The sequence below is a fragment of the Chinchilla lanigera genome, unplaced genomic scaffold (genome assembly GCF_000276665.1).
Source record: "Chinchilla lanigera isolate Chin_1 unplaced genomic scaffold, ChiLan1.0 scaffold00109, whole genome shotgun sequence".
Lineage (NCBI taxonomy): Eukaryota > Metazoa > Chordata > Mammalia > Rodentia > Chinchillidae > Chinchilla > Chinchilla lanigera.
The window spans coordinates 5,719,127-5,746,868 of NW_004955510.1; the positions used below are offsets into that span (position 1 = coordinate 5,719,127).

General features: G+C 58.2%; 2 protein-coding genes across 13 annotated transcripts in view; both read left to right on the forward strand.

The window, feature by feature from the left end:
* Positions 1–4,677: 4,677 nt before the first annotated feature.
* Positions 4,678–16,944, forward strand: Opn4 (opsin 4). Of its 12 annotated transcripts, none has more exons than XR_001231667.1 (13): positions 4,994–5,082; positions 6,351–6,729; positions 7,407–7,636; positions 8,213–8,522; positions 9,526–9,671; positions 10,811–10,944; positions 11,280–11,483; positions 11,847–12,018; positions 12,213–12,368; positions 13,021–13,128; positions 13,760–13,940; positions 14,074–14,166; positions 15,045–15,129. XR_001231667.1 is itself a non-coding variant. In XM_013506313.1 (13 exons), exons 4-13 carry the CDS (start codon positions 8,379–8,381, stop codon positions 16,498–16,500), a joined length of 1,407 nt encoding a protein of 468 aa, XP_013361767.1. In that variant the 5' UTR covers positions 4,994–5,082; positions 6,351–6,729; positions 7,407–7,636; positions 8,213–8,378; the 3' UTR covers positions 16,501–16,944. The 12 variants fall into 12 exon arrangements, 11 of the variants coding, with proteins under 11 accessions (XP_013361776.1, XP_013361767.1, XP_013361772.1 ...); XM_013506313.1 differs by lacking the exon at positions 14,074–14,166 and adding an exon at positions 16,462–16,944 and having other exon boundaries at positions 15,045–15,167; XM_013506318.1 differs by lacking the exon at positions 14,074–14,166 and adding an exon at positions 16,462–16,944 and having other exon boundaries at positions 15,045–15,140.
* Positions 16,945–19,127: 2,183 nt separating this feature from the next.
* The window catches only part of Ldb3 (LIM domain binding 3), a 55,390-nt gene continuing 46,775 nt past the window's right edge, over positions 19,128–27,742 (forward strand). Inside the window, exons 1-4 of the mRNA XM_013506311.1 lie at positions 19,128–19,243; positions 19,333–19,448; positions 26,881–27,032; positions 27,438–27,513. Coding sequence (XP_013361765.1) covers positions 19,356–19,448; positions 26,881–27,032; positions 27,438–27,513 — 321 coding nt within the window. The 5' untranslated portion in view covers positions 19,128–19,243; positions 19,333–19,355. The remainder of the gene's footprint in view (positions 19,244–19,332; positions 19,449–26,880; positions 27,033–27,437; positions 27,514–27,742) is intronic.

Sequence of the window (27,742 nt, forward strand, 5' to 3'; positions counted from 1 at the left end):
TGGCTCGGACACCCCCACCTCTTGGCTGCTCCACAACTCAGCTTTCATCATGCCAGGACCCTGCGGAGCTCTCCAGAGAGGCTTTTTAATTCATACAATAAACTGCATAGTATTACAGGGGGGGCCTTGACGGGGACATAATGTTAGCAAAACCCTAAACAATAAACACAGTGGGTGAGCCATGTGCTTCTCCATCCATGGGTCACCCGCAGGGTTGGCAGCAGGTCTGAACAGGACAAGTTCTTTTGTTTTGTTTCATTCATTTGTTTTTCTTGGTGGTGGTACTGGGAAGTTAACCCAGGGCTTTCCCACCCGCTGGCCTGTTTATTTATTTATTATTTAATCTTGAGACAGTTTCTTCCTAAGTCAGTAAATTACCCAGGCTGACTGGGCAATGTAATCCTAGCACTTGGGAGGCTGAGGCAGGAGGATCACTGTGAGTTTGAGGCCAGACTGTGCTACATAGTGAGACCCCGTCTTTAAAAAAAAAAAAAAAAGGAGAAGCAAGACCACTTTTGCAGAGCGACGAGCAAAACCAATCCTGAGTTACCTGCGACAAGTCTACTGCTGGAAGGAGCAGTGACCCCTGCCTGTCACCTAGCCACAGGGCCTCCATGGACTTCTGGAGAGAGTAGCTCAGTCCCAGCTAGATGGAAGTGGGGACGTCGCTCTCGTCTCATCTAAGTTCCTGGTCACCTCGACTGTCCCTGCCCATCCCAGGCTGAGAACCCTGCCCCCTCTGCTGGGGCGTCTGCCACCCATCACAGCCTTGTCCCTGGGTCCCCTCCTGTCCCTCTGTCCTGAGCCCCAAATGCCAGGGTGCCCCATCCAGATAGGACAAAGAAATAAGGATGTGTGGAAAGGAAATGAAGACCTGATTTTCAGAACTGTACTTTGAAGAGAAACTGCTGCCTCAGAACGCGAAAGTTCTTAAGTCTTAACTCCTTCCGAGAAATTAAAAAAAATTCCTAAGGTTCTGAAAGACACAATGAGCCTCACCCGTCAACGCCACTTCCTGCCACAGACTCTGCCCTTGAAGTGGCAGCAGGAGCAGGCAGTGGATCTCAGCTTCAAGCACAGGTTGGGTTTAGGGGTTAGGGTTACGGTTAGGGTTAGGGTTGGGAGATTATATTTAGAATTAGGGTTAGAGTTTGCATTCTGACACAGCCACCAGATGGGTGCCCTGACAGACAACAGAAACATACATCCTAGATCATCCATTTTTTTTTTTTTTTTTGGTACTAGGAATTGCACTCATGACCTCACACTTGCCAGCAGGCACTATGCCACTGAGCTACATCCCCGGCCCTAGATCACCCATCTTTTTTTTCTTTTTTGTCTTTTTGAGACAGGGTCTCTATATGCAGCTCAGGCTGGCCTTAAGCTCACTTTGTAGCCCAGGCTGGTCTCAAACTTGCAACGATCCACCTGCCTCAGCCTCCCAAGTGCTGGAATTACAGGTGTGGGCCACCATCCCTGGACTTTAGATCACCCATCTTAAACACACCCCTAATTCCATAAATATACCCAGCTCTTGATCATAATCTCTCTCTGCCCACATTCTATTTCTGTGAGTTCATACCTTAAATTTCTGCCTAATAAATCTCTTCACGCCTCTTACTAATACATCCTGTAAGTTCTTTTTCCAAGATTCAGCAGAATTGAATTCCACAGGTAGGGTGGGTTTAGGGACCCCCTGGGGCCCTGTCCTGTAATACCATCACCACCAGGTTCCCCCTCTTCAGGGGCTCAGACAGGCCTGGCAGGGCCTGAATCTCTCTTAGCCCTGAGCAGCTGCAGGTTGGAGGGGGAAAGTTTGCTCCCAGGACTGAGCCCGAGAGGGCAGGGTGAGGCTCACCTGTGGGTGCAGGTGTGTGGCATCCTGCGCTGGTGCAGCTGTGCAGAACTTGGTGTTCATAGCAGTTTCTGAAGTCTCAGTGCCTGGGAGCCTCTGAGAGTGGACTCCAGGTGCCATTAACACAGTTAATCCTGTACAAACCAAGCTCATTGTCTCCCAAAGTCAAAGAATGAAGTTGTGGGCAGAGGAGGAAGTTAGTGAGCCAGGAGATTGGGGCATGGCAAAGCAGCTGGGCAACTGGGCATGACCTGTAGATCACAGAGACCTGTTAACCACAGAGACGCAGGACGTGTGCAGGACAGCTTCTGAGCCCTGCACCTGACTCCGATTGGAGAATGATGCCCTCAGTTCTTTTGGGGAGAGATCGAGCTGGGTTTTGATGGGATGGCCCCCATCTGACATCAGAACGGCAGTATAAAAGACGGTGGCTGTTGAGCTCATGGCTACTGTGAGCCTTTTCACCAGCCCACCCTATGCTGTACTTCTTTTCCCTTTTTTTTTTTCCTGCACTGGGAATTGAACTCATGACCTTGAGCTTGCCAGGCAGGTGCAGTGCTGCTGAGCTAAATCCCCAGCCCCTTCTTTTCCCTTCTTTTTCTACCATTAATATCTTTTGGATGGGGCATTGAGGCTGGGTCTCACTATGTGGTTCAGGCTGGACTTGAACTCACTATGGAGCCCAGGCTGGCCTCGAACTCACAGTTTCAGCCTCCTGAGTGCTGGGATTACAGGTGTGTGACACCACACCTGGTTAATATCTTTGTTTATTTATTTACTTATTTTGTCTTTTTTGAGACAGGTTTCGCTATGCAGTTCAGGCTGGTTTTAAACTCACTTAGTAGCCCAGGCTGGTCTCAAACTTGCAATGATACCCCTGCCTCAGCCTCCCAAGTGCTAGGATTACAGGTGTGTGCCACCATGCCCGGCAATATCTTTAATAGATGTAAAACATCCGTTTTTCACTTGTCCAATTCTTTCCACAGGACAAAAGCCTGGAAAGGATCCCTGGGTACCCCAGTGGCTGTTAACATTAGGAGCATGTTTATTGGAAGTCAGGAGAAGAAAACTAACTCCTAGGTTTCCAGGAAGGGTTCCAAGTGGGTTACTACATGGCCACTTGGTCCAGGACTTCTTACAGATAAGCAGAGTGTGGGAATTACTCACTTGTTTAGTGGCTACCTATCAGAAGGGGCTCTGTAGATTTTCTTTTCTTTTTTTTTGGTTTCTCAAGACAGGGTCTATGTGCTTCAGGTTCGTCTTGATCTCATTGTGATCCTCCTGCCTCAGCCTCCTGAGTTTTGGGATTACAGGCATATGACACCACACCCAGCTGGGACCACCATCTTCTGTGCAATCCCATGTTGACCAAAACATCATTCTGTGAGCAAAGGACTGGAGTCTCAGAGCTACGCAGTTTCTTGTGACTTTCCAGACACAGTGGGTAAATCCGAAAGCCAGCCAAGGCCAACCTAAGGCAACAGGGAACTGACACTGTGGCAGCTTTGCGATTCTGCCAGCACAGCTGACCTGTGTACCCTCACATGGAAAGACAAAGTCCGCGTATGCAGTGTTTATTCAGAACTCCTTGGTGCTGGTCATGCCAAGCTGTCGTCAGCGAGGGCCTGCCTGCTGGCCACAGAGCGGACACAGGCTCCAGGTCTGGAGTTTGGGGAGCCGCACTTCGCTGGGAGCACCCAGGGCTCGCTGCAGATTTCCATCATGTTCCATGTGTCTTCGATATCTATGCGCTCCGAGCTGGCAGAAATTGCTCTGGGCCATCACTGATCAACATGAGTGACTTCTTCCCTTCCTCTCTTCCTCAGATGAATGCCCCACTTTGGAGGGAACAGCTTGCGCACTTGCTTATGATCAGCTAGAACATACTGGTGAGGAAAACTGAGTCTTCTATTGTTCCAGGGGGAAACCCTGAAATTAGACAACCCCGGTGTCTTACTCACGGTCCTCATCGCTGAGAGCCAGTACCCGACACTCACAGTTTAAGGAGGAGTGGTTTATTCCGGCCCAGTTTCCCACCCATAGCTGGCTGGCTCCAAGGTAGAACAGCATGGCGGAGGGCGTGGCCAGCAGGAAGCGAGAGAGCAGGGAGGAACTTCAAGGGGAGATAAACCCTTCCAGGCCACGCCCCCAGCAGCCAGGCCTCGCCCCCGGCGACCAGCTTCTTCCAACCAAACCTGGCCTCTTAATAGCAGGAGGGGGATATAGCTCAGCGGCACTAGCGCCTGCCTGGCAAGCTCAAGGTCCTGAGTTCTATTTCCGGTACCAAAAACAAACAAACCGCAAGCGGGCTACAGTCTCAGCCCCTGTAATTCAGTCACTTCGCTAAGTCCCCTTCAGCATATGCGGCTTTGGAGAACATCTAGATACAAACCCAGAGTGCTCCGCGCAAGCAAGGACATGTTGACCCCAAGGAATGGACGGCACTCTGGTAGCAAACCATAGTATGGGTGGGCGGCGGCTAGGTGTGCCTGGGTTTTCCACACCACACGCTGCTCTGGGGTGTGCGCTCAGTTTTCCAATGAAAAGTCTGTTCTTTGGGCCTTATCCGTGCTTCCCCGTGACTCCCTGTTTCCTGATTCCTTTCTTCACTTCTCCCTCACCTGATGCCCTCCTCGGAAGCCTCCCACTAAGGCACAGAAAGGCTGCTCATTAGGGTGTGGCCGTGTCGCCCTGCTCATCATCCATCAAACCAGCTCGTGGAGGCGGCCGCCCCTGTGTCTGACGCCAGCCTGGGGTGTGGCACCGGGCTGCAGGAATTCAGTGAATGCCTGGCGCTCACCGGGGAGGACCCTGCAGCCCCCTAGACCGGATTCCTAACTTAACAGGCAGACTGGGCAGGGCCAGCACTGGGCGCAGACTTGAGCACCCGGGAACAGTACCCAGGCCAGGAATGTGGACGCCCTCGGGAGGGGACAGCAAACAGACTCTGTGACACTCTGCACCCCTCCGGGAGCCGCGGTTTTCCCCTGCCTGCTCCCTGTGGCTGACGCAGGCTCCCAGGAGAGGACCCAGCGGGGAATAAGGGGAGAGGGGCACAGAGCCCAAAAGGACCCGGATGCTCTGGGGCGCTCAGCTGAGCCCAGCTGGGGCTGGAGCGGGCAGCTTGGGCCAGCGCAGAGCGCAGCAGACATGGGCAGAGGCAGCCACAGGCTCTTCATTTCCACCACGGGCAGGGAAGCCCCATCCGCTGTGTTGCCCGAGCCCAGGTAAGCGAGGCCGCAGGTGCTTGCTGGCTGGGTGTCCCTTAGCATATTTAATGCCCCTGGCCACAGCTCCTGGGAGTTTCCCAGGGGCCTCTGGGGAGCTGAGAGCTCTGCAGCCCCAGGACAAGGAAGGCGATAGCACTAGAGGACAGGGTGGCATGAGACTGGCACACAGTGCCCCTGGCTGGGCTAGGCGGCTCATGGATGCTAAGCAGCATGGCCAGAAATCAGTTTGGCGGGGCCAGGAGCCTCCTGCCCTCCTGAATTACTAAATTTTGAGACAGGGTTTTGCTATGTAATTCAGACTGGTCTTCAGACTCACTATGCAGTCCAGGCTGGCCTCAAACTTGAAGTGATCTTCCTGTCTCAGCCTCCCGAGTTCTGGGGTCACAGGTGTGTGCCACCATACCCAACTACCTGCTTGCCTTTTTTTTTCTTTTTTTGAGGGCTTTCAGACCTTTCCTATAGGAATTCCAGGGCCCAGAAGGCCTATCAGTGACAGCAACATTGGGGGGGCCCTATTGGCAGTGTCACAGCGGCTGCTTCGCTTCACTTCCCCAAACTGGGGCCACTGCAGGGCTGTCCTTAACCCTGCCTGGTCTAGCACTACATGGCTCAAGTGATGCCCAGGCTGCCTGTGCCCCGAGGGTGAGGGGCCTGGAAAGCTTTTGCCACCTCCAGCTGCACCTCCAAAGTGTGAAGAGCACTGAGCTGCGGCCTGGCGGCTGGGCACCGCCAAGCACACAGCCTGCCCCCCGGTGTGGCGGCTGCGGGTGGAGACCGGGACAAGTGCGATCACTCATGAGGCCAAGGCTGGGCTGCGCGGGGGCTGGCGTGGGCTGGTCCAGGGGCACCACACAGGCTGGCAGGCGGGGAGCCGGCACCGCCGCCCCAGGGCTTGGGCCACCCCTGCCAGAGTAGCTCAGGGCCGGGGCAGGGTGGTCAAAGGGTGAGAGCTGGCAGCTGCGCCAGGCAGCCTGGATGGGAGGCAGTCCCATCATGTATTGCTCCAGAGCCAGGCTCTCTCCCTGCTGCTGGGAGCCACACCACTCCACCCCTCTCCAGGCTCCTGCATGAGTCAGGACGCCACGTGTGCGTGTGCGTGTGTGTGCGCGTGCGCGCGTGCGCGCGTGCGTGTGTGTGGGGGGGAAGCGCTTGAGTCCGCCCTGCTCACCAGTGCCCTCTCCCTGCCACACCCTGCAGCACAGCCCCAGCCTCTGGGACCTCGGAGCCCCTTCCTCCTATAATCCTTCCTGCCCCTGGTGTTGCAGGGGGTCCTACCGTCACTGATCTCTGGTAGCCTCAGTGTCCCTTCCACCGCTGTCACCATCCCCTGAAGCTCTGGGAAGAGCCTGACGTGGGTATCAGGCACCTGAGTCGGGAGGCCGCATTTCCAGCAAGCTACAGGTGATGTGGAAGTGGCCGCTCCTTAGCCCACACTTGGAGAAGCAAGGACCAGGGAGGGATGATTATCTTTATTTTTTTTCTTGAGATAGTATCTCACATGTAGCCCAAGCTGGTCTCAAACTCTCAGCCATCCTCCTGCCTCAGCCTCCTGAGTGCTGGGGTCACAGGCGTGCAACACCGCATCTGGTAGATGTGTTGATTTTCCTGATGCAATGTTCATTCTGCCGGGCAGCATTCACACAGGTGAGCAGACAAACCCATCTGCCACCAGAGGGGATAGGCATCACCAGGTGACACTGCCATCAGTGGGGAGATGTGAGCAGCTGGGTCTAGGACAGTGCCCTCGATGACCTGGACCAGGCGTGTTGCAGCTGAGACTGATGGGGGACAGGGAGGTTGGGGGAACCCAGGCCGGGTGATCTGTGGTCTGTCCCCTCCCCTCCCCCGTGGCTCTGAGAGCAGGTCCTTTGGACTCAGGCACTGTCAGCTGGTGTGGTTGGACACCTCCCCGCTCAGCTGGCAGCTGCCCCCAGACGGCCTGGAGCCTGAACTTGGTGCTCAGCGTCCCCAGCCAAGGTTGTACTGAGCGTGGTTAGAGCGGGGAGCAGTTGGCCTGGTGCAGTGGTGCACACCTGTAGTCCCAGCAGTCTGGGAGGCTGAGGCGGGAGGATCACAAGTTCCAGAGCCCAGCTTGGGCAACTTAGGGCGACCTTGTCTCAAAAAATAAAAAGGGCTGGGAATGCAGCTCAATGTAGATCACCCCTGGGTTCTATCCCCAGTGCAGGGGGTAAAAAAGCAGCTCAAGGAGAAAAGGGAGGCCTGGTAGGTGGGAGTTCCCTGGCTGGCGGGTAGGTCAGGGTACACACCTGATGCTAATCCTTCAGTCATAAGATACTTTTCTATTCATCAATCCTCAAAAGGAAAGACTCCTCCTTCCTGGGGCCTCTTGCTGGTTGCCAACCTCACAGCAATGAAAGCAAACATTCCTAATCCACCTTCACCCCTCTTTGGAGTCGGACGTGGCTCGTAGCCAGGACAGCCTAAGTGTCATGGCCATGGAGGACAGCTGGAGGCTGGGGCTGCCTGCATGTTGGTGCTGTCTCACTGGGACCGCAGGCTCCAGGCGGGGTAGATGCTTTGTGGATGTGGGGTGAGTGATATCCCCAGGGGGTGGATAATGGAGGGCGCTGATCCCCATCACTCTCTAGGGCTGGTGGGTGTCAGCCCTGGAGAAAGGGTGCTGTCGTGGGAGCTGTGGGCTCTGAAGGCAAGGTGTGGGCACCCATTCCTTGGGCCTCTCTTAGAGATGCTGCTCTGGGTTTGCCGCACCCTGTGTAGTCCTGGCTGGCCTCGAATTCGTAGCAATCCTCTTCCCCAGTATGGGAGCTCTCTGGTGGCACAGGCTGCTCCTGATGAGCCCAGGGAAGGCTGGGAAACTTTGTTAGAAGCAGGACAAAGCCCTCTGTGTGGTGTCCAGGACATGGGCCCAGCCATATCCCTGTGCAGCACACACACGCACACACGCACGCACACGCACACATACTCGCATGCACACAGGGTCCTGTTGCCATCTGTGGACTCTCAGGGACCCGCATCTGGGGAGCCAGCCTCAAGGACCGACTGCGCATGTGCGGCCCTCAGCGCCACTATTTAAAGGTGGGAGGCACAGGGCTGAGTGGGCCCTGACTGACATGCATTTCTTCGCGCTTGGCCACACACTGAGCAGACGCTGGCCCCAAGCGTGGCTGCAGCTGGGTCCGTGCGGGATGCAGGAGCTGGCAGTCAGTGCCCAGGCTGGAGGAGAGAGAGCTGGGGGACTGGAAAGCTGAAGTCCTGAGCCCCCAACACCCTTGGAATTACCGTGTGCGTGAGTGAGGACCACCTGCTTCAGAATGAATCCGCCTTCTGGGGTACAAGTTTCCCCTGGTCCAGCCCAGGAGCCCAGCTTCGTGGCCACCCCATCGGCACCTGGCAGGGGCGACAGTGCCCCAAGCAACCTCTCCACGCTGGGTCAGCTTCCACAGAGCAGCCCCACGGTAAGGCTGGGGGTGCGGGTATAGAGCCCTCCCTCCCACTTCCTGCTGCCGCTCTGACAGGGACAGAAAAGGCCTGAGCTGTACGGTGGGATCTTGGGCCATCCCCAGAACACACTGAGGAAACAGAGGCCGCTCTGCCATGAAGGGGCTGTAGCTTGCCCTTGGCTTGATGCCCCTGGCAAGCATGGCTAGGGCTCTGGGTTTGCCCAGGTCAGAGTGGAATGCTAGGCAGGACCAAACTCAGACCACCTCCTTCCTGAACACCGGGCCAGGTGGGAGAGGTGTTTAATCCCAGGGTCTCACTATGTAGCTCAGCCTCGCCTCGAACTCTTGGAGATCCTCCTGCCTCAGCCTCCTGAGTGCTGGAATTACAGTTAATCCCAGGGTCTCACTATGTAGCTCAGCCTCGCCTCGAACTCTTGGAGATCCTCCTGCCTCAGCCTCCTGAGTGCTGGAATTACAGATGTGCTCCACCAAGCCCAGCTCTTTTTCCTTTCTTTCTTTCTTTTTTTGTTTTGATTTTGTTGTTGTTTTGCCACTTTCTTTTTTTTTTTTTTTTTTTTTACCACTTTCTGAAGCATGTCTGGAAAGTTCTTTTTCCTGAGTGTCTGTAGTTGCACTGTCATGGCTGTCTCAAAATCCTGAATCAATTCAAAACTTTTCCCTTTCATGGTCATTTTGATTTTCAGGAAGAGCCAGAAGTTGTATAGTGCCAGATCCAGGGAGTAAGGTGGATGAGGACATACTGTCAGGTTTTTACAAATCTGTTTGTTAGATGGCACATGCCAGTGGCATTCACCATATTTTTTATCACACCTTGTAAAGATACTTTGACTTCCAGAAGACCAAATGTCTATTCTGCTCAGTCACCAGCCAGCTGGGTGGGCAAGTGGCTTTACATTCATGCCTCAGTCTCTCTGCCCCCTAGGAGCCCTAAGCTTTCCCTTTCAGGGACGCTGGAAGGTGGCAGTGGGTGATAAACCACCCATTTCTCTCTCCACAGGCAGCTGGGGCTCAGGTTGCAGCCTGGGTCCCCTTCCCCACGGTCGATGTTCCAGCGCATGCCCACTATGCCCTGGGCACCGTGATCCTGCTGGTGGGGCTCACCGGCATGCTGGGCAACCTGACAGTCATCTATACCTTCTGCAGGTGCCCGGCTGGAGGGCTGGGCCCAGGGTTGAGAGACAGGGTGGGGGGACATGGGGCTGTTGGGGTTGGCTGGGAGGCAGGGCCAAGCCTGCATGTCCCAAGCCCAGGCTCCACCCTCGTGTGCAGGGCTGGGCAAAGGGCAGCCCTGGGAAGCTTGGATGGCACACACCTGTCAGGCCTGGGCACATGCTCTGCGGAAGCCAGGGACCACAGGGACCCTCGGGTCTCTGCCCTAATAAGCATCCTCCTTCCATTTTGAAGGGAGCCTGGGTCGTGAGTCCTCAGGCCCCTTGGTGGGCTCCCAGTCCTACTCAGCCCTGCCGGCCACTAATGGCTGAGACAGGTAGGTGGCGCTGTGAGCCCAGACCTAGGGACCCTCCCACGTCCCCGCTCCACCACTACCTGGCAGCACTGAGCAAGTTACTGTCCTCTTGATTTCATTCTGCTCAGCTGCAAATGGAACTGTGCTCTCCTCCATGAGGTGGGTGCCGATTTCTCAGGTCCTGTATGTGCCTGGCCTGACTGTGCCACTCCCTGGGTTTTGTGACCAGAGCAAGTTGCTTCATGAGCGAGGGCCTTGGTGTCCTCATCTGAAAAATGTAAATGCCTCTCTTGGGGGGACCCAGAGAGGAACAGCGACAAGAGACAAGGTTTGCAAAGGTGGCTGCTTGTGGTCACAGATGTCAGCTCCTCTGCCCTTTGTCACCAGCAGAATGAAGGCCGTAGAGACAGCTGTGCTGCAAGGGCTGGGCCAGGCAGGAGCCTAGAAGGAGGGGACGAGGGTGGATTGGACGTGCTGAGGAGGCTGTGCTGGAGAGGTCCGTCCAAGAAGAGAGTGCTGAAGGGGGTGGCGTTTGGAGAGACACTGCTCCCTGTTTTGTTTTTGGGGGATCACCTTGGGGTGCCCCAGTGCTGCCACTGCTGGGGCTAGCCACTGCCCAGGAAGTACCTGCTGGACAGAGGCACGGGGGGCAGAAGCTCCTTTCCTGGCCACATGCACGTGTATGTGTGAGCATGTGCACGTGCAGTGCAGGTGTGTGGTGTGTACACATGGGTACATGCACATGCGGGTGTGCAGTGTGTGGGTGCTGCGTACCAAGGTGTTAGGAAGCACCTTGACTGCTCTGTGACCTTCACAGGAGCAGAGGCCTGCGGACCCCAGCCAACATGTTCATCATCAACCTCGCGGTCAGCGACTTCCTCATGTCCTTCACCCAGGCCCCTGTCTTCTTCACCAGCAGCCTCTATAAGCGGTGGCTCTTTGGGGAGGCAGGTGGGTATCTGGGGCTGCCTCCTGCTGCAGGGAAGAGGTAGGGGTTGGCAGGGATGTCCCCAGTGTTGGGTAGCCCAGATGAGGCCATTGCTCTTCCTGGGCACAGAATGGGCAGCTGCCACCCTCCACACATGAGGGAGGGAGGAGGGCAGACTGCGTTTGGCCCTGGGACTTCTGCAGCCTCACTCAGATGTGGAGCAGGTGGAATGCAGAGGGCTGGGCCTGCTCTCCCGAGAGTCAGGGAAGGAGGTGCCTCCATGCCAATGCAGACCTCCCTTGCCCTTGGGCCCCTGACGGGCTCCCCTCCAAGGGCTCAGGTAGGGCTCTGCCCACAGGCTGCGAGTTCTATGCCTTCTGCGGGGCTCTCTTTGGCATCACTTCCATGATTACCCTGACGGCCATCACTCTGGACCGCTACCTGGTCATCACACGCCCACTGGCCACCATCGGAGTGGCATCCAAGAGGCAGGCGGCATTTGTCCTGCTGGGTGTCTGGCTCTATGCCCTAGCCTGGAGTCTGCCACCCTTCTTTGGCTGGAGTAAGTGGGCTGGTGGCATTGGGTCGGGGGGTAGATGAACTTGGGCCAGGCCAGCTGGTGGGGACCAGGGGCCCCCGAGCCTCAAGTCAGATGCACATTTACGGGGACATTGCTAGGAGCAGGAGAAACAGGGTGCTCCAGTAGGGCTGGGTTATCTGGGCAGCCTGTGGCCCAATACAGGGCTGCTCAGGCGGGCTGAGGTGATGGGTACGTGGCATGACCAGCTTACACGGGCCAGGCTGGGCAGGGGCTGGGCCAGCCCTGTATCTGGGAGCCCCCGCATGAACCCCTACATGGAGCTCCCGCTGGACCAGGAGCCATGGGCAGGGCCAGCGTGAAGGCTGAGAGCCTTTCCCCATCCAGGCGCCTATGTGCCCGAGGGGCTGCTGACGTCCTGCTCCTGGGACTACGTGACCTTCACGCCCTCTGTGCGCGCCTACACCATGCTGCTGTTCTGCTTCGTGTTCTTCCTGCCGCTGCTCATCATCATCTACTGCTATGTGTTCATCTTCAGGGCCATCCAGGAGACCGGCCGGTGAGTGTCCAGGGTGGGAGAGGGCTGCCGCCCGCTGGGTGCTCTGGGCTGCAGGATGCGCTGTGCACCTGGCACCTATGAGGTGTGGTGAGGGGACAGCAAGGCTCTGTTCTGGGAAGGATGCCCCCTCCTGAGTGTTCCCAGGGAGAGCACCTGAGGCCCTTACTGCAACCCGAGAGATCCCACCGTCCTAGGGCCTTTGAGAGCTGTGGGGAGTCCCCAAGGCGGCGGCGGCAGTGGCAGCGGCTGCGCAACGAGTGGAAGATGGCCAAGATTGCGCTGCTGGTCATCCTCCTGTTTGTCCTCTCCTGGGCGCCCTACTCCACGGTAGCCCTGGTGGCCTTTGCCGGGTGAGCATGCGCCTTAGGGCCGGGGCTGGAGCTGGGGCTGACTCATAGAGGCTCCAGGGCATGCTCTGGGCGTGCTCTGGGCCACCCCATATCCGGGCTCCTTGGGGACATGCAGCTGTCCCTGAGGTTCCAGTGTCCTCCTTGTCCGGGCCATGGCGCATAGGGGAGCACTGCTCACCTAGGAATGGGTCCCTAAGAGCTGCCCTCTGCAGTGAGACCTGGGGACTTTGTCAGCTACAGCAGCATGGATGAAGGCTAGACTTCAGAAGCACTTTACCAGAGCCATAAAACCTTGGCGGTGTGTGGGCACCAACCTGCTTGTCTAGGACCAGTGTGGGCCAGCTGTCTCTAAGGCAGCCAGGGAGCTGTGCCATTGGGCAGGGGTGCTTAGGAGGCACTGCATCGAGGTTTGAGGTCAGTGAGGGACACCAGGAGAGGCAGTGGGACCTGGAGACTCTGCCTAAACCTGCAATCTTCTCCCCAGAGCCCCACCCTCCAACCCCCAGCTTCCTTCCCCCCACCTCAGCCCAGAAATTCTCCCTGGAATTTCTAGGCCCGCAACAGACTAGGGGCTTATGGGGCTGTGGGGCTGGGCTAGAGTTTGGGTCCCAGGGAGAGGACCCAAATTCCAGACCGTGCCTCTTCTGTCTAGGTATGCACATGTCTTGACACCCTACATGAACTCAGTGCCAGCTGTCATTGCCAAGGCCTCTGCCATCCACAACCCCATCATTTATGCCATCACCCACCCCAAGTACAGGTGCAGCCCCCTCCAGGCCCCTGACCCCCCACCCTGGGTACGGGCCTGTGGAGGGTGGGGCTTGCATCTGCCAGTCTCTTGGGTCAGTGGGGGCGTGTGGGGGGCATGGCTCTGTTTGAAGTGATATTGGGGCTCCTGACAGAGTCCCATCCTAACTTTGGGGTCCCTGAGGTGTGTCACAAGGCAGCCAGGGTCTCTGATCAGCCATTCTGCCCTGCAAAGACAAACCCCCAGCCCGTGGTGTCCTGGAGAGACCTAGCAGGAACACAGAACCTAGCCTCCAGGGCCCTGGCTGGTCCAGGACATCTGTGGCCACTGCCTGCTTTGGCTGATAAGAATCCCAGCAGGCACCTCTCCTGTGGGGCCGCTTTGGCCTGATGGTGTCTGTCACTCACCACCCTCCCAAAGCCAGCTGCAAGGCTCAGATGGTCCAGCCTAGAGAGCTCAGGGGTGTCCCTGGTCCCCTCTCACCTCCCCGACCTGCTGCCCCAAGGCTCTCTCCTATTCCTTACTGGGCTTTATGTCTATCTCAGCAACCCTGCAAGTCCACCAACCCACTTCCCCCAGGGTTCGTGTGTCTGTCTGTCCCCAGCCCTGTCCCTTGGTCCCAATCAGACATGTGGACCTGCAGGGTGGCCATCACACAGCACCTGCCTTGCCTGAGGGTGCTGCGGGGTGTGTCTGGCCAGCACGGCCGCCCCTCCCTCAGCTATCGCTCCACACACCGATCCCCGCTGAGCAGCCAGACCTCTGACCTCAGCTGGATCTCGGGACGCAGGCGTCAGGAGTCGCTGGGCTCCGAGAGCGAGACGGTAAGGACACAGGGTGCATGCCAGTTGGCCCCTGGCCACGCCTTCCTCTACCTGCCCCAGGCCCTTGGCCCCTCTAGCTTCCTGTGTCCACCTCCAGCTTCTGGTGGGTCCAATCTGAGCTTACGTCTTCCAGCTCTAGGTTGCCCTTTTCTGTGCCAACACGATCCTCAGAGGCACAGATGAAAAGGATGAGTGTTTCTGGCCCCGATGGGCAGCCAGAGACAAGGTGAGAGCCAGCACAGGCCCTGTGTCCTCAGCACCAAACCCCGGCCCCTAGGAGCCGTGAAGAGCAGGCTGCAGGGGAGAAGGGGTCCAGCTCAGCTGACCTAGTCACCTCCTGGGAACCCTCAGCATCCCATGGCCTAGAGCAGCGGCCCCCGAATATCTCCAGGAGCGGCCTCTGCACCCTGGTTCCTGTCCAGCCACACTCGGGCTCCTCCCTCCTGCTGCTTCACTGTACAGACTAGACAGTGGTATCCTTCCTCTGCCTCCATCCTGGGGCCCCCTCTGAGGGGCTGTGGAGGGAGTGGGCGGGGTCCCTTCTCTGAACAAGTGTAGTGAAAATTGAGGAGAAAACCTCATCTGCTTTGTTTTGTTTTGTTTTTTGAGATAGAATCTCCCTATATAGCTCATGTTGGCCTTAAACTTGGAGATCCTCCTGCCTCTGCCTCCCAAGTACTGGGATTAGAGTGTGTGCTATCATACCCAGCTAATATACATTGATTGTTTTGTGTGTGTGTGTAGTGCTGGGGCTGGAACCCAGGGCCTCATACCTGTCAGGCAAGCACTGAGCTACACCCCAATCTCCCCATCTGCTAATAGAACCTAGACCTTCCAGAAGACCACTCCTCCACCCCAAACCTAAACACCCACATGCATGTGCACACGCGCACCACACACGCACACATACACACACACGCACAGCCCAGCCCCAGGAGGCATCAGTTGCTGTGATTTGGTGACCACAACCTGGATCGAGGTATCCTGAGCCTCCCCACCTAAGCGCCTGTGGGAGGCCAGAGAAGGGCCCTCAGTGGGGGGTAGAGGCATGGGGGGCGCCACAGGCTGCCTCACACCTCACAGACGCTCTCCTGCTTCCCTCAGGGCTGGACCGACACTGAGGCATTGGGGGCTGCCCAGCAAGCCAGTGGACGATCCCCTTGTGATCTGGGTCTAGCGGACGGGGAAGCCAGGGCCCAGGTATGGGAAGCCAAGACTCCTAGAAAGGTGACTGGGCCAGGCACCTGCCAATTTGTAAAGTGGGGGAACAGAGCCATTAGGGCCTTGCAGTGGTAGGCAGGCCAAGGCCCTCCAGGACTCACTGGGTCCCTGCCTCTCCCAGCTTGCCCCTCCCATGCCAGGGATTGGCTGGGACTGTTCTTGCATGTGTCCACATGTGGCTGGGTGTGCTGGGGCTATGTGTGCCAGGACAGAGGCACAGTGTATGTATATAAATGTACGTTCATGAAGGTTTGTGATTGGAAGCCACAGAACATAATGTGTGCATATGTGTGACCACGTCTGGCATACATCCTCTGTCAATGTGATGCCCCAGGACACATGACAGACTGTGCCCCAGGTGTCTGCTCTGTGCTAAGCGTGTACCCATGTGTCTGTGCTGTGGCCCTCTCTGTGTGACCCCAGGGCTGGACATCTCTGGGGGAGGGGCTGTGGGCCACGGACACCCTGAGAGCAAGATGTCACCAGAACACTTGTGGCTATTAAAAGAAGGCCAGCTGTCGGCCCAAGTGCCTATGGAACGGAATGTCGATGGCGATTAGAGAAGCCGAGTTCTGGAACGCTGGAGACACCATGTGCCCAGGCCCTGGGCTCCCACCCTGCTGACAGCTCCCCCGCCCTCTGCTCACCCCACACACAATATGCCTGGCTGGCAACCGGGCACCCTGGGGCTTCCCCAGACAGCGGGGCCACAGCTGCATCCCACCTTCCCTGCCACAGGCTGCTTAGCCGGGTGTCCATGAAGGGGGAGCCCCTGTCTCCTCCAGCATTCCTGGCCCCAGCACCACTCCCTACCCTGGGGCCTGGACTCTACACACAGCCATGGGGGCCAGGGCGGTAGCCTGGTAGTGATCCTAGGCTGTGACCCCCTGGCACAATGGTGAATGTCATGGTGCCCATCCTGGGGCCAGGACAGCTTATGGCACAGCTGGCCCCTTCCGTGGTGTCTGGGCAGGAGTTGTTGGGCCAAGTGAGCCTGCACGGAGAAGCTGCTGGAGGAAGCTATGGCACAGGAGAGGCTCGGCGTGGCAGTGAGGCTGAGAGAGGACATTGGAGCCTGTGAGGTGCAGGGCAGCAAGAGAAGAGATGGCTGCAGGGCGGGCGTGGCCCTGAGTGCAGGAGCCCGGGGACATCAGGCTCAGATTCCTTTGAGATTTGGTCCCCAACCCGCAGCAACCTGGCCCTTCTATGCAGCCTCCCCTCGTGTCTCTGTCACCCAGTCGCCAAGGGTCCCAGGGGTTGTGCGTTCCTGGGTGAACAGACATGTGCTGTTTGTCTTCAGACCAAGGGACGGCTCCCCAGCCTGGACTCACAGATGTAGGACACCAGCTGGCCCACCCTTCTGCCTGGGACTCGTCTGGCCCCCCACATCTCCTGTCCCACCAGCCTGCAGACTTTGTCACCATGCTGTGTCCCGCTTCACACCACAGAAGACCCGTCTGCGTGACCCACACACTTGGTCCCAGCTCTGCAGCCCTCTGCCACCAGCAGCTGACACTTCTGCAAATGCTGGCTCCCCAGAACACACCAGGGGCATTTCAGTGGCCTGGGTGTGGGCAGCGCTGCACTTCTCACTGGACGCAGCCCCCTCGTGCGCTGACCCCACTCGAGCCATCCCCAGGAGCCCACACTCGCATGCATACTGACCACTGTGGGTACTGATCTGCACGCATACTGAACCCCATGGTTTGTCTGTCAGTGGTTTAGGTTCACCCTGAGCTGTGACAGGGGTAGGAAATAAAAAGTAGAGACGCTGTCTGCCGAACGTGGTGTCAATCTTGGGGCTGTGCTGGCCTCAGTGCCTGCGATGCATCTGTCCTCCTCTCCTCAGTTCTGCCTTGGGGCTCATGCTGCTGAAGGCCCACTGCCAACTGTGAGGATGCAGAGTAGTGGGGGGCAAGACCAGAGGTGGCCCAGCCCTGCTCCCCAGGGAGCTCCGAGCTCTGCCTACCCACGGGCACCAGCTGCTCTCCAGCTGGCCTGGGCTTTCTTATGGGAAGGCAGATGGAGGGAGGCTGGCCTTCGCCTTTAAGCGTGCAGGCCATTGCTGCCTTTCCCCAGAGGCCAAAGACAGCCTGCTGCTCAGGCTCCAGTAACAGCCACAGCCTTTGTCAGCTCCCCTGAGGGTTGGCTCCTTCCGGTCCACAGCAGTCACGCCCTGCTCCCTAGCCAGGCAGGGCGGAGACCCCTACAGTTAGGGAGAGATGGCATGGGGCTTTGCGGGTCACACAGCAAGAGATGGGAGAAGGATGGGGTACTGGCCTTCTGGCCACGACAGGTGGGGCTGTGTGACACAGGGCAGAGGAGGCGGAGACGTGACGTCGGGGAAAGAACACAGGTCCTGTCTGGCTTCTTCCACTTGCTATTTTTGTGACCATGGGCAAATGACCAGGCAGCCCAGCAGCACGGGCACCCTACATGCGTGTCGTGTGTGCCAGGCTCTGTGTGAGGCTGGGGTCCTGGCCAGGGCCTGCGCCTCGGTGTCCCCAGCCCAGGAGACAGCCTGTGCCTTGACCTCAATCCAGCCCCTGCGGGGCCTATGGTCTCTCGGGGTGCGCTGTGACCCAGAGCCCACACTGGCAGGAGTCCTGAGGGGCTGTGGGCTGAACGTGTCACACGTGCTTCCCCTCCGCCGTGCCCAGGCAGCCAAGAAGATGGTGGCTCCTCCCCTGCCCTGGCCCCCGCTTCGCCATTCCTGTGCAAAGGGCATGGGCCTGGCGGGAGTGCTGGCAGCTGCAGCTTTCCATGCTACTGTCAAGTTTTCCAGCACACAAATGAGACAGGAGAGCCAGGAATAACTGGCTGGGGCCCAGAGGGTCAGGGTGGGGGGGCACCCTGGGCCTGCCTTCAGACCCTGCGCCCGGGCACAGGGAGGCTCTGTACCCTGAGCCAGCGTTCCAGGAGGCCCTGCAGCTGCTGGGACCCCATCCTCCTTCAGGAGTCCCATTGGAATGACCCACGCGCCAGAGTGGCTAGGGTGGCTTGAATCCATTCCCTGTGTGACCTTGAAGGAGCCGTTTAACCTCTCTGAGCCTTGGCTCCTACTGGCCAAGGTGGCAGCCTCTCTGGACCCAGGGATTGTAGTGTGAAGGGTCCCATGCTCAGCTAGACCACGCCCAGAGGACCTGCTGTAATGTGATTTTTTTGGCCATATTGGGGCTTGACCCCAGTACCTTCATACTGAATTACACCCTCAGTGCATTTATTTATTTGTTTATTAATTTAATTTATTTATTTAGCATTGGGGATTGAATCCAGTCCTCCTGCATGCTAGACTAGTGCTCTAACAGTGAGCCATTTCCCAGCCTCTGTGTGTGTGTGTGTGTGTATGTGTGTGTGTGTGTGTGTGTGTGTGTGTGTGTGTGTGTATGTGTGTGTTGAGGCAAGGTCTCACTATGTAGTTCATGCTGACCTTGAACTCACTATGTACCCCAGGCTGATCTCAAACTCTTGGCAATCCTCCTGCCTCAGCTTCCTCAGTACTAGGATTAATGAGCCATCATGCTGGGCCCATATCATTTTTTATTTTGAGATAGGCTGTCATTATATTGCCGAAGCTGGGCTTGAACTTGTGATCCTCCTGCCTCAGCCTCCCAGAATGATTATTTTTATGGCTGGGCAACCAGGGGTCGAGTAGCAGTCTCTTAAGCTAAAGCTTTTTCTAGACCCCCTGGAGGCTGAGCTCAATCTGAGGCACCGTGTGGATCCCACACAGGACAACACTCAGCTCAAAGTCCTGGCCCAGGCACACAGAGCAGCAAGACCCCTGCCCAAGAGAGCTCAGCCCTCGGCCTCTTGGAGCAGAGGGCAGAGGGAGGCCAGAGCATTATCATTACCTGGCCAGGCCTCCCTTCCTGCCCAGGGTGCTGGACACCCCTCCCCAGGGGCTATATTAGCCGGGTGAGTCACGGTGGCCCGCCGGGCGGGCGGGCACAGTGTAGGGTTACAGTCCATTTATGGGCGCAGCAAGGGCAGATATCAGCGTCGATGGCATTCGCTCCTGCTATTCTTAGGAGCCTGCCGGCAGAGCTGTACAGTCCGGCAGGGAGGGAGAGACGCAGCAGGCAAGGCCAGGGTTGGGGGCCGGGCGGCGGCCAGAGCGGGCTGGGCGGTGGGTATGTGCGCATCCTGACTCTCCCGACTGTGTCTCCAGAGGCGGCCGCTGTTAGCGCCAGCATGTCTTACAGCGTGACCCTGACCGGGCCCGGGCCCTGGGGCTTCCGGCTGCAGGGGGGCAAGGACTTCAACATGCCCCTCACCATCTCTCGGGTGAGTGCACTGTGCCCACAGCCTGGCACCCCTGAGGGCTGGGCTGCTCAGAAGAGGGCATGTGTGTGTGTTTGTCCCTCTGTGGGGCTCCTGGAGAGCAGACGTGCATGCACACACACATACACACGCACGTGCACGCATACACACCTGTGAGGGCTGGGACTGCACTGGTACCCTGGTCTTGCCCACTGCTGGATTTGCCTGCTTGGGCCAGTGCCCTGGGGCTGGCTCACTGGGGAGAGGCCCAGGCGCAGGGGTAGGTGTTTTGGGCTGAGCAGGAAACGCTGAGCTTGCAGAGCAGGCAGGCCGGTGGACAGACCAGGCAGCGCCCTCCTAAGCCTGTTCCTGGCAGGGTGCGCTCAGGCTGCCAAAAGTTAGCGTCCTCCTTGAACGTGAGCAGGTTCTTTGGAAAAGTATCATTCTGGCACCAACAGGGCAGGAGATGGGAGGAAGGATGGATAGATGGGTGGATGGACAGATGGATGGCAGCCTTGCTGTCCTGGTGAGGCTGGGCTGGACTGGTGACTGGGCTCCCACGCCTGCCCCTCCACTTCCTGGTGTCCTGAGCCCACCAGGGTCCCATGCTGGGCAGCTCACAGGCCTGGGTCAGCTTGAGCTCCTGGCTCCCCAATCTGGCTGAGGTCTTTTCCCCTTGAATCCTGCGGTGTCTGGTGGGAAGAGCCTGACCAGTGGCACAGATCCTCAGGGCTTCAGAGGACTGTGGCTGTCCCTAGACACATGGATGCTGGAAGCTTGCCTGAGACAGAGGGAGAAGAGAGGCTGGGGTTCAACTCTGCTACGGCCCCAGCACCCGGGTGCTGCCTAGAAGGCAGCAAGTGTGCCCTCAGTACCTGTCAGAGAAGACCTCAGGGCCTGGGTACAGTGAGGTGTGTGAGGGCAGAGACCACCCTGAGCCCTGGACGGTGCTGATGGGGCAAGAGACAGCAGGTGAGGCCCATGCTGTTGCTGGATGCCGAGGGTGGGCGGGTGCCTAGGCTGCTGCCCACTTGTGGAGAAAGTTTCTTCCCGAGAACAGCAGAGACTTGTGTGGCCAGGAGCAGCACGCAGGGGGCCGGTGTCCCCAGCAGAGAGTGGTCTTGGCTTTGGAAATTGTCATGGATACTGGGGCAGCTGAGAATAGAAGACATCTGGGTGTCTAGGCAGCCTGGGACTGGCCACAGAGTCCCTAGCTGGGTGCTTGCCTTTCCTTCCACCTTTACCTCGAACCTGGCATTGCCCCTCCCTCCATACCTGGTGCCCTGGACACCACAGGCTCCCTGAGGAAAGGACATGCAAACCTGTATCTGCTCCTTGATGCATGACATATGGGCATTTCAGTGTGGCATGCACTCCCACCCCAGCCCTGCACAGCCCTGTCCCCAAGCAGGCCTCCTCCCTGCACGAGGTGGGGCCTCCCATGCAGGCTGATGGGTACTCAGCGCCACACGTGGAACTGAGCTTTGTCCCCAGCCCCACTGTCCTCGGGATCCACTCCTGGTGCTTGGCCCCATCCTGGCTTGGTGGCACCCAGGATAGTCAATGACCTCACCCAGGACCTATGTGCCACCTGGCCCTGGATGGCCAGGGGCTTAAATGGCAGCACAGAGGCCTTAAGCGAGACAGCAGAAGAATGTCCTTGCCTGGGGAGGGGGTGTACTGAGATGTGCAACAGCCAGAGACCGGGATGATTTTCAAAAATAGAACCTGGGCAGGGCATGGGCATGGTTTCCTCTGGGACACGCCCTGAATCACCTGGGCCAGGCAGTGGGGTGCCCTGGATGCTGGAGTCCTCCGGATAACCTGAAGTCCCTTGGAAAATACCACTGACAGGCCATGGATAACATGGCCTCAGGCAGCCCCTGGGGCCATCTGCATGGTGGCATTTCCTGCCTGGGACTACAAAGCCCTCTGCATCAGGACACCCCACAAGGGGATGCAGGGCCAGACCTCCTGGGGGTACCCACTGCCCTCTCAGCCAGGACCTGGTCCTTACAGTGGCTATCCGATGGCACTCAGCATCCCAGCCTGAGCCCCTGCCCTGGGCACATTTCCATGTCACCTCGCCTGGCCAGCTGGGGCTTGTGTGATGAAGGGGACAGAGCGGAGAGTCTGACTCCCCTGGCCAGAAGGGACTGGAAAAAGTCAACTTATTGCAGCGTCAGGTATGGCCCACTGTGCTGCCTGTACCTGTCCCCTGCAGGCTGGGCTGGTGGTAGCCCCTGCAGGCCGCCCTGTAACAGAGATAGGGAGGGTGGAGGGGAAATGCCTTTATTTATCCTGGACAGGTGTGCGGGCTGCAACCTGAGCTGCCCTCTCTCCTCCACCAGCCAGGGCTCCAGAAGCAGATGGGGGCAGGGAGTTGCTCAAAGGCCCAGCCCCCACCCTGCAGGCAGGGTCTGGGTCACCCCAAACTCCAAGGAAGGGGCACGCATGTGTGCTCAGCACTGCTGCCCTCAGCTGGCCTGTTTCCTCACCTGTAGAATGGGACAGTGCCTTCCACGTGTGTGGGACAGCAGATGAGTGGCCAGGCTGGTGGGCTGAGCCTCAACCCCTGGCCTCACCCACCCCACCTGGCAGCCTAGCTCAGGCCAACAGCCCAAGGCCTCTGGCCTTCTGCTGGTTTCGGTTTCAGTATTTACAGGGCTCTGTCTGCTAAAGTGCTGAGAATAGAGGGTCCCTAGGAGAGCAAGGGAGACAGGCTGGACTATTCTGGGTGCTGTGCTGGAAATTCCTGGAGTTTCTAGGCCACAGGAGTTTGTGGCCACCGTGCTATGCCCTGCGGTGCTGACAGGCCTGCTGTTTATAGCCGGAAGGGCCAGAAGCTTGGCTCCAGCCACTGCCAGCTCTCCACCAGCAGGAAGGGAAGGCACAGCCAACTGCCGGGTCCAGCTAGGCTGTTCTTGTTGCTCAGTGTGTGGAGTGGACAGCAGGCCCTGGGGGAGAAGGGCAGGGCAGCTTCTCTCTCCCGGCGGAGCTGGGGGCCATCTCTACCCTCAGGGATGTCCTCGGAAGCATGGTTGGGCTTTGCTGGGGCCCCCGGCAGCAGGAGCAGACACACAGGGAGCGTCTTACGGTTCACACCCGGCATGCCGATGGAATGGTGGCTGAGCTGGGAGGAGGACAGGAGAGGGACAGTGGCCAGGCCTGGAAAGGCAGAGAGGGCATGCATAGTCACAGCAGGGACCCAGGTTTTAGATGAAGAGGGGTGACTAGCATGTGTGGCGGGTGGGTTATAGTGGTTCCAGGACCTGTGAGCCACACTTCTGGGGGGCTCTGGAGGTTAAGGAGGGAGAGGAAAGACACAGACACCAGTTGGAATGGTCGAGCAGCAGGGAATGGGCTCTGGCTTATTCCTGGACCTGGGGGGACAGAAGGCACCCCGCCTCAGGGGAGGCCAGATGGGCAGGGAACAGCTTGGCCTGATGGTAATTTAATCACTTGCCGTTCACCCCAAGGGCCGGGAGGGGGCGTAACAAAGGCCTCTCTCCTTGGGCAAGCTACCTGCCCTACAAGGGCCCTGCTACCCAACGCAGACCCAGCAGGGGAGGACATAGGGGCCTGTCTGCTTCCTCCTCTGTCTGTTTTGGGTGTTTGAAGCAGCCTTACTATGTAGCCCAGGCTGGCCTTGGATTCACTAGGTAGCCCAGGCTGGGCTCAAGCTCATGGTTCTCTTCCTGCCTCAGCTTCCCGAGTGCTGGGATGACAGGTGTGCGCCACCACACCCAGCTTGCCTGTCTGCTGGAAGGTGTTGCAGGTGCGCTGCAGCCCCGGGTGGCACCTTGTTCCCTCAGGACCTGTGGGGACAGGAGGCTGGCTTGGGCCAGACCCACCCTTGGCTCCCACCCTCTCCCCACAGAGCCTGGGGCACACACTCTGGTATCTCCAGGGCCAGGCTGGTATTTGAGTTTCCTGGGTTGAGAGCCTCCTAAAATGTTCCCAGCCCCATCCCAAGCCCTGTTTCACACACAAAATCCTGGGGAAGGCTTCCTGGGCTTCTACCACAGCAGCCTGGGTGGGCTTGGTCCAAAGTCACCTCTTGGGCACATCCAGGTGGCCCTGCTACCAGCCCTGTCTCACCCTTGGAGGTGCCCTGGGGCTGTGGCCCAGCGGGGTCCCAGGGGGACTCCCGGCATCTCAACACCCAGAGCCTGCCTCAGGGGCCAGCTTGGGGATCTCTCCAGCATCTGCCTAGGACCAGGGTTGGAAGGGGAAAACTGGAAAACGAGATGGGAATCAGACACTTTCCAAAGAGCATCTTTGTGCTCCAAAGGGTGTAGAAAGATGGCTTGTTTGTTTTTAAAGCATTGGGGGACTGAACCCAAGGCCTTTGCACCCCAGCCCTTTTTTACTTTTTGAGGATCTTGATAAATTGACAAGTTGCCCAGGCCAGGTTTGAACTTTTGATCCTCCTGCCTCAGCCTCCCAGAGTGCTGGGAATATAGGTGTGCACTACCATCCTTCACAGAAAGACTTTTTTTGTTGTTGTTTTAAAAGAAACAACAACAAAAAACTGCAAGGATTTGGGTGCATAGCATCTTTTCTGGGATAATGTCTGGCGGGTGGAGAGAGAGTCCGACAAGAGACACAGGGACCCAGTGGCGAATGACAAGGGTGCTGCCCGCCAAGCCAGGGCAGGCTGCTCTGCGGTGAGGAAGGTTGGGTAGCCCTGGGCAGCCCCCAGGCCCCTCGCTCTCTCCTCCTGCTCTCCAAGGGCTCCTGGCAAAGGAGACCCCCACCCGGGGACGCAGGGCAGCCAAAGGCCAGGCCAGCTGCTCCCTGACAGGCGGGCACAGGTGTAGGGAGAGAGGCGCCGGGCTGCGGGAGCTCAGCGGCTCCGCTCTGGGTGTCTGGCCGCTGCCCAGGCCGTGGAGGCTGAGCCCTGGTGAGGGACAAGGAGACTGGTGCCCAGGCTGCTGGGATCTGGTGAGTAGCCCTGCCTGCCGGAGAAAAATGACCTGAGCGGCCTCCAGGGGGCGCGCCCGAGGCCCGAGCTGGCCCACCAGATCGCCCAGGATTCTTTGGACTGCATTCAGGTGCCGCTCTCATACTGTCATTGCCATCCAGGTGGGTCCCCGCTGTGGTTGCAGGTGCCACCTTCCATGTGAGACCTGCGCCGCTTCCGCCCCAGCTAGGCTTTCTGCTGCAGGGGACACAGGTCTCCCCCTCCTCTGGTAGATGGTCAGGGGTACCTGGGGGTTCTTCTTCAGGGGTACCTGGGGATGTCCTGCAATAGGGTGTCCTGCTGAGGGGGCAGACAGCAGGACAGTAGCGACATCAGAAGATGTAGGACACTCTTGTCACAACTTGCTTTGAAATAGCTCCACAAATAGATTGGGAAGCCGGGCTTGGTGGCAGCACTCCTGTGATCCCAGCCCTCAGGAGGCTGAGGCAGGAGGATCACCAGGAGTTTGAGGCCAGCCTGAGCTACATAGTGAATTCAAGGCCAGTCTGGACTACATAATGACTCGGTCTCAAAAAAACAAAAAAAATGAAAGAATGGATTGAGGAGTGGATAGCGGGACCCATGGATTGACACGTGATAAAGCAAGGTGGTGGGTACCTCATGGAGAGTTGTTTCAGCCTTTTCTGCCTCCCAGACATCTGTACTAGGTTGACGGGGGCAGCAGAGCCCACTGGGAGGCCCGTGGGTGGATAGCCAGGCTGCTCTCATGAGTCGCCTTGTCTAGGAAGCACTTTGTCTTTGTTGCTGGTGTTTAGCCACTGTCCTGCCTCTGCGCTTGAGGGCAGCACCCAGTGGCAGTGGATTTGGAGAGATGGACAGATGGGGAGAACCTCAGGTCGCTCTGAGCTCCCCATGAGGCTCCATGGAGGGGAGAGGGCTGGCTGAGCATGTCGCCATCGCCCTGGCTGCCATTCAGGGCTGGCAGAGGGGTGCTCTGGACACAAGCTGATCAGTATTTAAGGAGGCACCTGGGACCATAAAGGTGGGCCACCAGCGACTGGCCAGGGAGCACCCTCTGGTCCCCGTTCGTGTCATGCAGGGCAGTGTCCCTGGGGCAGGCTGGGGCTCAGGGACTGCAGGCTGCACTGGTCCGGTGGGGTCTCCCTGCGAGGGGCCTGCCAGGAGGCTTCCATCCGCATCCAAAAGTCCAGGCCTGGCTGGAGGCTCTGCCAGCCTCGGCACATGGGACATGGGACGATCCCCAGGTCCTCTCTGGGCACCTTTTAGGATTGTCCCCAGACTGTAGCCAGAATCTGGCTTCTGCCAGCTTGAGGAGCTGGCCTTGTTCCCAGCTGGGAAGGTGACTGGGATGCTCCCGAGAAGCCAGGAGGAGTGCTGTGGGTGGATGGGGAGCCAGAGCCAAGGTCACCCTCAGGCCCTAGCTGGATAGAGGCCTGCAGAGCCTCCTCTCCTGTGACCTGCATGGGCCCCATGTGATGTCAGTGGTCTTCCAGCACGGTACTGAGAGTCAGGTCCATGCTTGACGTTGGCCCATGTGTAGGTGGAGCTGGAGTCTTCATGATGTCCCATGAGATATTTTTAGGTTAACCCTTCAGGGACATCCAGTCCATTGAGCCACAGTGAGCTACAGCCTTTGATGAGCTGTTGCTGAGGGCCAGGTGTGGGGAGTGTAGTATTGTGTAGCATGTCCTGGCCATGCCACCAGAACCACTGTGGCCTCCCAAGTAATGTTATGAGGGTGGTGGCCTTCCTGATACCTGTGGGTGTTCCCAGATGGAATCTCAGTGGCCTCCGTGTGGTCACATCTGACACTCCTGCTTTCTCTTCTGGAGACAGGAAACTGCCAGAGAGCCTGGTCCCTCCCCATTTCCATGCCAACTTGCTCCCTCAAGCAGCACTGGTGCTGCCACTGTAGCTCAAAGCAGCTGGCACAGATGCCTTTGCTTGCTGCATTGTCCTGCCTGCGGGCCTGGCAGTATCTTTGGTGTGAGGGGTGCTGTGTCTTAGCTCCTGCATCTCCTTCCTTCCTGGGCCATGAAGCTCTCTGTGGATCTGCAGGGTACAGGACCACAGTGGGCTAAGCCGTGTAACAAACAGCCCCAAACCTCATCAGCTCCTCACGGTAGAAGTCCATCATTTGTGCACTGTGCCATGTGGTGCTCCTCAATCATCTCTCCTCCAGACAGCAACTCAGGTCCAAGCCCTTGCAGCCAATGGGTTGGCCATCCCCTCTGTCCTTGGCGTTAGGCAGCCAACCAGCAGGGAACAGGGTCCCAAGGGAGTCACTAGGAGCTGACCTGGGAGTGGTGGGCATTTCTTCCTCGCTCTTTCCACCAGCCAGAGCCAGGCCTGTGGCCACAGCTGGGCCCAAAGCGAGGAAATTGGCCCTGGGAATGAAAAGTGCTGCTCTGGGGGATGGAGGTGACCAGAGGCACAGGAGACTTCCCTGGGGACCAGCACATTCTCAGGGCTAAGATCTACACTTACTCCCTTCCTTTGTCCAACCAGATCACCCCCGGCAGCAAGGCAGCGCAGTCCCAGCTCAGCCAGGGGGACCTGGTGGTGGCCATTGATGGTGTCAGCACAGATACCATGACCCACCTGGAGGCCCAGAACAAGATCAAGTCTGCCAGCTACAACCTGAGCCTCACCCTGCAGAAGTAGGTGGCTACCCTGCAGAGTGCGCACGGGGGCCGGGGGCTGGCACAGGGAGGGGACCCGGGCAGGTGCTGGCTCTGCCATGCACCCCAGAACCATGTAGGAAGGAGTGTCAATGCACCCTGCCTCATGCGACAGATGCAGCCCAGGGAGGGTGGCCTTGGTGCCACCAGTGTGAGGGTAAACTTGTCTCCCTGCTTCCTGTCTGCCCAGGCAACCCCCAGGACATTGCAGGGGCCCAAGGTCCTGACTAAAGTGCCCAGAGCCCAGGGCCTTCCTGGGGAGACCCAGCAGTGCGCCCCTGACCGGGCTGTCTGGCTCTCTTGCCCTTCCCTTGCCAGTCTTCCCCAGGTGGGTGCTTCTGCCCCGGGCAGGCTGTCCTCATTGTGCCCCATTCCGGTTTCCAGGTCCAAGCGTCCCATTACCATCTCCACAGCAGCACCCCCGATCCAGTCCCCGCTGCCAGTGATCCCCCACCAGAAGGTAGGTGCTGACTGTTGCCTTCGGACCCCTGGGCACCTTGCGATGTGGGCATCCCTGCTCAACACTCGGCTGCTGGGAAACCGGCCAGGTAGCCGTGTCCTCCCTGGTCCTTCTGGCCAGGCAGGGGACAGGCATCCAGGCAGCCCTGTCCTTCATCTGCCTAAGGACACCAAGGCAGGGGTAACTGTGTCAGAGGTCCAGCTTGAGCCAGGCACCAAGGAGCCACTGC